We start from the raw sequence: 9,763 nt of genomic DNA on the forward strand, positions 1-9,763 counted from the left end.
GCAGTTGGATGGAGGTTGACACGGGACAAAATATCGTATACTATTCACGGAAGGGATTGCCATTTACGTCTTTTAGGGAAGGATTGGGAGCTTGAAATACTCGCAGTGAAGGAAGGAGGGAGGGAGAGAGGTCAGTCAATCAGCCAAGAGGGACAAAATCTCGTATGCACCTCACGCAAAGGTTTGTATCATTTAAGTCGTTTTTCACTCTTAGGGGAGGAAGGGAGAGCTTGAAATAGGAGAGAGGGAGTGAGGGAGAGCTTGGAATACGGATAGTCAAAGAAACAAGTCTGCAAGAGGTTCGTCAGTCAGTCATTTAGTCGGTCAAGAGGAATAAAATCTCTTACTAGTCACGGTAGGTCGTTTTCTTACTCTTAGGAAAGGAGAGAAAGCTTAGAAGTCTTAGTGAGGGAAAGACAGCAAACGGCCGGTCACTTAATCAAGAGGGACAAAATCTCTCGCTACTCACGGAAGGTCGTTTTCTTACTCTTAGGAAAGGAGAGAAAGCTTAGAACAGTTTTGGTGAGGGAGGGAAAGAAAGCAAACGGCCAGTCACTCAAAATCTCTCGCTACTCACGGAAGGGGTTGTGTCGTCTGCGTGTGCTGAGCGTTTCGTACCCAGACACGTCGGTATTGCTCGAGTAGATGGGCATCGTTCACGTTAGCTAGGCGGAGACCACACCAGACCAGACCAGACCTCACCAACCCTCCCTGACGCTTGCATTGTCCTCTACAGGCGGACTAGACACATCGAGGGGCTGGCTGGCGGGATGGTGTATGTGGCGTTCACGATAACTTGGCGGAGAGCACTTTAGACCACGCCGCAGTAGACCAGACCTCACCAACCCTCTTACACCCTTGCATTGTCCTCCCTTGAGCGGGTCTAATCACACACAGAGACGTTCCAATGCTTTTCCAGGCTGTTAAGTGACGTTTAGTCCCTTTAGTATACGTCTAAAGGTTCACAGCCTCAAGGGGGTAGCGTGGAGAGTCGGAGAGATGGAGGTGGAGGGAGCAGGTGGAGGAAGAGGCGGTAGAGGTCTGTTTGCTTCCAGCCGGCGGATGTAAACAAGTCTTTCAGCCTCGCCCATTGTTCATTCCCTTTGCCCAGACCAAGAGCGAGGAGGAGGAGGGTGTGAGGGGGAGGTGTACGCAGCCCCAGCTCTCACGCTTCCCACTATTACTCCCTGTGACACCTTACTTAAAGATGGTCTGTCAGGGGCCACGAGCGCCAGCCAGCCAGCCAGCCAGCCAGCCTCTCATGGCGACGAGGGGGACACACCTTCACCCCGGCTCACTCCACGCATTCCCCATGACGCCACGGGATGAGGGGAGGGCGAGCGCTCAGAACCAACCCTCGGAGCTGGTTTGTTCAAGGGGAGCTGGTCATAAGGCTTTCCAACAGTGTCTAGACGGCGGTTCCTCTCTCACGTATGTTTGCTTAGGTTCGTTGGGTGTCGAAATAGAGCTTGGATTCACTCACTTCTATCCCCTTTCTTGGTTTCCACTCCTATGTTTTCCTCTCCTTGTTCGTCTTGTGTGATTAGGATCGTTGGGTGTCGAAATAGAGCTTGGATTCACTCACTTCTATCCCCTGTCGGAATAGAGCTTAGATTCCACTTCCTTGTGTGATTAGGTTCGTTGGGTGTCGGAATAGAGTTTGGATTCACTCACTTCTATCCCCTTTCTTGGTTTCCACTTCTGTGTTTTCCTCTCCTTGTTCGTCTTGTGTGATTAGGATCGTTGGGTGTCGGAATAGAGCTTGGATTCACTCACTTCTATCCCCTTTCTCTCTTGGTTTCCACTCCTATGGTATCCCCTTCTTCTCTGTCTTGTGTGATTAGGTTCGTTGGGTGTCGGAAAAGCACTTGGATTCCCTTACTTGTATCACTGTATGAGGGCCACTATATAGGCTACCGAACTCCTTTACGTAGGTGATGAATGGTGTTTCAATTCCCCGTATCCTCGTGTCCCCAAACCTGCTTACGATGAAGGATTGGAAGCTATAAACACCGTGAACTTGGATACTGAGGGACGGTGAGTCTGTCTGCTTCCCCTTGTCTTATACTTTCGGCCTTGATGTCTTGTATCTTTAAAGACTCAGATCCCTTTTGATTTCCTTATATTCCAGGGTTTGTGTGGCAGGGGGAAGGGTGAGGGTAGGGCTGGTCGGCAAGGGTCTGGAATGCCACGACTCTCTCCCTCTCTCTCTCTTTGCCAGTCGCTACGTCACACATCGACTTGGTTTGGTTGCTTCAAGAGTGCCTTCAGAGACTTCTTCAGGGCTTGGAGCAGCTGGGGGTGTAGTGGGAGTAGTGGTGTTCGCTCCTGTGTGTCGGGGTGCCTGGTGGGGCGTGCTGGGGTATGTTGGCGGCTTTACGACCCCTCTCTGAGTCCGGTTCCTTCTTCAGCTCCTCCTATTCTTGGTTTTCGTTAGGGCATGTAGTGTATTACCAGCGATGGATGTCTGTGTGTGTGTGTGTGTGTGTGTGTGTGTGTGTGTCTGCACGGCCGGGCCACCAGCGCCACGCTCACACCAACACTCCACGCTCACATCCCGCCCAGTTAAAATGCCTCCTCGCCGTGACCCCAGCACCTCAATCCTCGGGGCACACAGGGGGCACTTCACACCACAGGGAGGGCCGAGGGCGAGGAGCAGGGCACTGAAACCACTGCTGAAGCCCCACGGGAGAGCAGGGGACCGCGGATAGAGGCAGCAGGAGCAGGAGAAGCGGCGGCGGTGGCGGGGACAGCAGCGTGGTTCCTCTCACACTACACACCATTGATCTGTGCCTCGCTCACTGCCCTACCCCGCCTCCCTCTCTCCCTACCGCTCCCCTGCCGGCTCCCCTCACTCCCAGGGCGTGACTCTCCCCTCGCCGCAGCACGGGACACTCAGGGCGCCTCTCCAGCCGCCCAAGGGGATCCTGTGGGCTTGTGGACGCCGCCGGAGCAGGGAAAGGGAGCGTCCGTCGGTGAGAGCGGTGAGGACGAGGGTGAATGAGACATCTGGCGCCGCCCTTTGTATCGACCAGCGCTGCGACTCCTCCTGCCTCTCTCTCTCTCTCTCTCTCTCTCTCTCTCTCTCTCTCTCTCTCTCTCTCTCCTGTTTTTCGGAGTAATCCACACATCTTCGTAGGTTTTATTTTACCTCCTTCTTCTTCTTCTTCTTCCTCCTCCTCCTCCTCCTCGTTCCTCTTGTACTCTTTGCTCCTCCTCCTCCCCCTCCTCCTCCTCCTCCTTCCTCCACACCCGCAGCGACATCATAAAAAAGTAAAATAATGAAACACACACACGAACCCAGCGAGCGCGCATGCACACACACACACACACACACACACACACACGCACAAGCGGATAAAAGCAGGCATGCACGCTCATGGGAAAAAGGGGAAACACACACACACACACACACACACACACACACACACACACACTATTATGTAATGAACTTTTTATTATTGTAACGAAAAAAGAACAATTGATGCTGGACTATACTCGCTCTCTCTCTCTCTCTCTCTCTCTCTCTCTCTCTCTCTCTCTCTCTCTCTCTCTCTCTCTCTCTCTCTCTCTCCACCAATGGCAGGTCGATTCCCACTTCCCATCAGCCTATCAACGCTGACCTCGCCTATCCCGCTGCCCAATCAACGCTCGTAATCCATTTTTAAGGACCAATCACCGACGAGCTACGGTTTTCAGCGACCAATCACCTCATAGATATGCTTTTTTATGGACCAATCAGCGGACAGCTACGTTTTTTGTCCACCAATCAGATTTGAGATACAGTTTTGAAGGACCGGTTACATTGCAGATACGTTTTTCGTGGACCAATCAGCGACTAGATACTTTTTTTGTCTACCAATTAGATTTGAGATACAGTTTAGGAGGACCAGTTACATTGCAGATACGTTTTTCGTGGACCAATCAGCGACTAGATACTTTTTTTGTCCACCAATCAGATTTGAGATACAGTTTTGAAGGACCGGTTATATTGCAGATACGTTTTTCGTGGACCAATCAGCGACTAGATACTTTTTTTGTCCACCAATCAGATTTGAGATACAGTTTTGAAGGACCGGTTACATTGCAGATACGTTTTTCGTGGACCAATCAGCGGACAGATACGTTTTTCCAGCGTCCAATCACAACAGAGAAGAAAGATCACGAACCAATCACACGAGAGAACCGGAAAATGAAGAGCCGATCCGAAAAAAAATAAATAAATAAAAAAAGAAGATGAAGTGGAAGGAAGGGAGGAGGAGACAGAGGGAAGAGAGATAGAGAGAGGGAGGAAGATAAGGAGGAAAAGAGAAGGATATGGGAAGGTAAGAGAGGAGGAAAGGAAGGGAGGGAAGGAGGGAAAGAGAGAGGGGGGAACATTAGGAGGGAGAGGAAAGGGCAAGGGAAAGGTGAGAGGTAGGGAGAGAGAGGGGAGGAAAACCACAGGGAGAGGGGGAGAGAGGGGAAGAGGGGAGGAAGGAAGGGAGGGAAAGAGAAGGGAATGGAGGAAAGAGGTAAAAGGGAGGTAGAGGAAACGAAGAGGAAGGGAGGGGCTATATGTCAAGGTCAGAGAGAGAGAGAGAGAGAGAGAGAGAGAGAGAGAGAGAGAGAGAGAGAGAGAGAGGGGGGGGGGGGGAACAGGACCCCTATACCCCCCTTCTCCTCTTCCTCTCCCTCCTCCTCCTCCTCCTCCTCCTAAGGGGAAGGAGGAAGCGCCTGAGGGTTGGTATCTGTCCTGCAAGTGAACGGTGAGATAATTCCTCTCTCTCTCTCTCTCTCTCCGAAATAGCTTCTTGAAACGTTCCTTCACTATCGCCAGAACCTCTTTACCTCCTCCTCCTCCTCCTCCTCTTCTTTTTCTTCTTTTCCTCCTTCTCCTTCATCTTTTCTTCCTTTTCCTCCTTTTGCTCCTATTCCTTATCTTCCTTCTCCTCCTACCACCACCATCACAACCTCCTCCTCCTCCTCCTCCTCCACCTTCTCCTTCTCTTCATCTCTTCTTCCTTCTCCTCCTACTGCTTTTATTTCTGATCTTCCTCCTCCTCCTACCACCACCACCACCACAACCTCCCCCTCCCCCTCCCGTGAGCCAGGTGTCCAGGTCACCTCATCTCATTACCAGTGACTCATACCTGACTCATTGGCTTCATGCGAAAAAATATATTAAGACAGAAAGAAATACGAAAAATAGATAAGTAAATATGTAAATACGCTTATAATGAGGGTTATGTCTTGTTCCCATGCGATGCGTTCAAATAATGGAGTCTTTGTTGTTCTTTATATATTAAGTAAAAGAAATAGTATCGTTGTGTTGTATATCACTGGTGTGGCATAAGTATGATTCCGTTACCGGCTCTGAAATGACGTTATTGATAGCAAACGGGTAAGTCTTAAGCGATAAGTAAAGAATAATGGAGTTTGAGGGCGTTTTGATGTAAGGAGCGAGAATAATAAACATGTTGATGTCATTAGTAAGGAATGTAAACCCTTTCATGAAGTAATGAGTAAGGAAAATATGAGTGACGCGGCAGCGGCGACACCTGAGCGGCCGCGTGTCTGTGCTCCAATAGCCGCCAGACTGCTGCCTTAATGAATGACCCTGTTTGTGCGCCCAGTGGTGCCGCTAATGACGGACTAACATACTGGTACACAACACCTGTGCCCTCCCCCGTCTGGGCACCCTGATGAGACCACACAGCCGTCACCAGGGCCCAGCCCAGGGGCCCCTCGCCGCCTGCCGGAGCCTCGCCCCAAGGACAATACTGGGACAAGTGACGCCGCTGCCGCCGCCACGCCCGTCCCTGGCGCGTGAGTGTGATGGGCCCGGGCAGGCTTTGGCGGGATAACACGGCCAGGCACACGCATCACTCAGTGACACATGGGGGGGAGGGGGGAGGCTGATTCACATGAGGCGGGAGTGGGTGGGGCATGGGCCGAGGAAGGGGAGGGACAGGGCAATAAATCAAGAGTGTGTTGGACTCACCTGCCGAGGCTGAGGGCGAGGAGTGGGGCCGCCTGATGGTGGAGGTGGCGCCCATGATCTTGGAGGTGGTGGCCTTGATGCCCCGCCGGATGGTGTTGTAGGGCGCCGCGGCCCCGGAGCCTCCCGGCCCGCTCATGGCGCCGCCGCCGCCGCTGCTGCTACTGGCGCGGCTGTTGAGGCTGCTGCTGCTGCCGCTGGAGCCCCCCGTCGCCAGGAGGCTCTCGGACGCCGCCGCCGCCGCCGCTTCCGCCGTCTGCTGCCGGCCGTCGTGGTGGCGGTTCGGCTCCTTGGCGGCGCCGACGGTGAACCTGCGGCAGAGTCTGTGGCGCCGCTCCTGCGGGCACGGCTGCGGCTGTCGCAGCTGCAGGTGTAGCAGCTGCAGCTGTGACCGGGAGAGAGTCTGGGCGGCCAAGCGGTGCAGGAGCCGCTGCTGCTCCGTGGACAGCTGGGGCTGCTGGGTCTGGGGCTGTACCTGAGGCAGGGGCTGCAGCTGGGGCAGGGGCTGGGCCTGAAGCTGGTCCTGGGGCTGCGGCGCCAGCCAGCTGAGGCGGGCCCAGCCCTCCTTGACGGGCCCGTCCGCCGCGGCGGGCTCCCGCGTCAGGGCCGGCAGCGGGAAGAGTGGCGGCGGTGGGCGTATGGGGAGCGGCGGGGTAACCTGCCGCGCCGCTACCCCCCCACCAGCCCTGCCACCCGCGTCAGCCCCGCACCCTGCAACGACAACAACAACACATGAGGCTGGGCAGGCAGGTGTGTGTGTGTGTGTGTGTGTGTGTGTGTGTGTGTGTGTGTGTGTGTGTGTGTGTGTATGTGTGTGTGTGTGTGTTTGAAGGGAAGGTAAGGTAAGGAGGAGTAATGTTACACGCACATCTCCCCTTACACAGGTGCTACCCTCACCCCCTCCCCCAACACACACACACCAATACCTGTATGCACGCCGGGGTACCGAGATGCTGAAATAACAAGGGAACATGAACATCAACTAAGGGTGCGTGGAAACATGATCGAGGTTTATAAATGGATGAAGGGCTTTAATAAGGGAGACATTCATAAGGTTTTGTTGGTAAGAGAACCGGGTAGGACACGAAGTAATGGGTTTAAACTGGATAAATTCAGATTCAACAGGGACACAGGCAAAAATTGGTTTACAAACAGGGTGGTGGATGAGTGGAATAGGCTTAGCAGTCACGTGGTGAGTGCTAACACAATTGTCACATTCAAAAATAGACTAGATAAATTCATGGACAGCGATATTAGGTGGGGTTAGATACACGGGAGCTTAGGGTCAAAGGAGCTGCCTCGTACAGCCCTACCGGCCTCTTGTAGACTCCTGCGTTCTTATGTTCTTATGTAAGGAGAACAAGAAAAAAACAAAACTCCCGGTGCTTGGAAGAGTGGGCGAGGAGATAACTAACTTGACCTAAAAACACTCACGAATTTAAAGCAGAGGTGGACGAAAAGCAGACATGGAGACAGGACTATACGGGCTTAGCTAAAATCCTGTATATCACTACGTCCAGGTAAATACACACACCGGAGGCTGGTTGGACGGGAGCGGCGTGGGCGTGTGTGCAACGTAACAGATCGACACCAACACACTAACACAACCCTTTCAATACACACACACACACGTTACCCCTTCTCCTTCCTCCCCCCTCCATCCCCTCCCCTCCCTAACCACCAACCTCCCCTCATCATCCCTACCACTTACATACGCTCCCCTCCCCCTCATTAACCCTCCCCCTCCTTACCATCTCTCACCTCCCCTCCCCTATCACTCAACCTTACTCTCCCATTCTCCCCTTCCCTCCCCCCTTCTGTCACCCACCTATCTCCCCTTCTTTCCCCTCTCTGTCACCCAGCTAATTTCCCTTCTCCCCTTCCCTCTCTCTCTCTCCCACCTAACCTATCAATATCTCCCCTTCCCTCCTATCTCACCCCCTTCAGCTGTCCCTTTCCTCCCCCTTCCCCCATCTCTCACCCTCCCCCATAATCGTGACAGGTAGATTTGGTCACCTGGCGGAGAGAGAGAGAGAGAGAGAGAGAGAGACAGATAACGTAATGCATGAAGCCTTGGCTACTGTTTTTTTTAGTTCTCTCTCTCTCTCTCTCTCTCTCTCTCTCAAACGTTTTCAATCACTTTCCTTTTCTCTACATAACCTTTCTCACTCGTAGATAAACAAAGCTTACTAACAACACACACACACACACACACACACACACACACACACACACACACACACACCCCCCCCTCTTAATCGAACCTTTCCCCTCCCGTTTCCCCTCTCCAACACCTCATTACCCTCACACACACACACACACACACACACACACACACACACACACACACACACACACACACACACACACACACACACTTCCGTTTCCCCTCCTCTAATGTCCCTCTCTTTGCATTGACTCTGTTCCCCTTCCCTTATTTTCTCCCCTTCCTTCTCTTCATTATCTCCTTCTCTTCTCCTTTCCTTCATTCCTTTCTCCTTCACCTTCCTTCCTTCAGTCTCATCCTCTTCCTCTTTTCTTCTTTAATCTAATCTCTTCTCTTTTTCTTGTCTGATTTTTCCTTTCCATGTTCCTTCTCTCATTTCCCCTCTCCTATCTTTTCCTCTTCTGTGTCCTCCCTTTCCTTCCCTTCCATTCTCTAATTCTTTCCCCTTCCTTCCCTTTCATCTCTCATTCCCTTTCTTTCTCTTCCCTTATCTCCCTTCCTTCTTTCCCATCCCTTCCCATTCCTTCCCTTCCATTTATCCTTCCCATTCTCTAATTATTTTCCCTTCCTTCTCTCATTCCCTTTCTTTCTCTCCTTATCTTCTTTCCCATCCCTTCCCTTCCATTTCTCATTCTCATTCCCTTCATTCCTTCTCCTTCCTTCCCTTCTTTCCTATGTCCTCCCTTTCTTTCTCTTCCCATCCCATCCCATTCCCTTCCTTCCCTTCTATTTCTTTTTCTCATTCCCTTCCTTCCCTTCTCTTTCCTCCTGGTTTTCCCCTATCACTTCTCTTCCCCTTCTCCCCCTCTCCTTTCTCTCCCCATCCACGGCCACTTAACAACCTACTCCCCCTCTCCCCACTCCCCCCCCTTTCACCCCCGGAAATGACGTCATGAGTAGGGGGGTCACAAGGTCAAAGTGAGGAGACTACATAATAATAGTGATAATGTGATGATAACATTAGTAGTAATAATGATAATAATAATGATAATAAGAAGAAGAAGAAAAAAAGAAGCAGAAGAAGAACAAGATAAAAAACGAGAAGAGAAAAAGAAGAATGAAGAAAAGAAAAAAGATGATAATTGAAACGTTATATACATTGAACAAACAGATACATATGGATAGATAGATAGTAATAGACACATAGACAGATAGATACATAACATATAACCTTAGAAATAGATAAATGAATAGTTCTTTGACCACACACACACACACACACACACACACACACACACACACACACACACACACACACAAACACACACACTTTAAACGTATTGAAGTTAAACTAATGGTCTAAAGGGGATCAAGGAAGAGGAAGAAGAGGAGGAGGAAGAGGAGGAGGAAGTGAAAATGTTAATGAATCGGAGTAGAGAGAGAGAGAGAGAGAGAGAGAGAGAGAGAGAGAGAGAGAGAGAGAGAGAGAGAGAGAGAGAGAGAGAGAGAGAGAGAGAGAGAGAGAGAGAGTGTGTGTGAATGGTAATTACGAGAGAGGAAAGAGATAGATAAAGAGGGATAAGAAAGGTCAGACGAGGAAAAAAAAAAGATTAAAA

General features: G+C 51.3%; 1 protein-coding gene across 6 annotated transcripts in view; it reads right to left on the reverse strand.

Moving 5' to 3' along the window:
• The window catches only part of LOC126998170 (protein disabled-like), a 46,442-nt gene that overhangs the window by 28,480 nt on the left and 8,199 nt on the right, over positions 1–9,763 (reverse strand). For 5 of the 6 annotated variants that reach the window (XM_050859613.1, XM_050859608.1, XM_050859611.1 and 2 more), the window contains exon 2: positions 5,984–6,691. In XM_050859613.1, the coding sequence (XP_050715570.1) occupies positions 5,984–6,691 (708 nt within the window). Of the gene's footprint in view, positions 1–577; positions 815–5,983; positions 6,692–9,763 lie in introns of those variants that run through there. The other variant, XM_050859614.1, reaches the window with a different exon arrangement.

The sequence above is a fragment of the Eriocheir sinensis genome, chromosome 13 (assembly GCF_024679095.1).
Source record: "Eriocheir sinensis breed Jianghai 21 chromosome 13, ASM2467909v1, whole genome shotgun sequence".
Taxonomy (NCBI): domain Eukaryota; kingdom Metazoa; phylum Arthropoda; class Malacostraca; order Decapoda; family Varunidae; genus Eriocheir; species Eriocheir sinensis.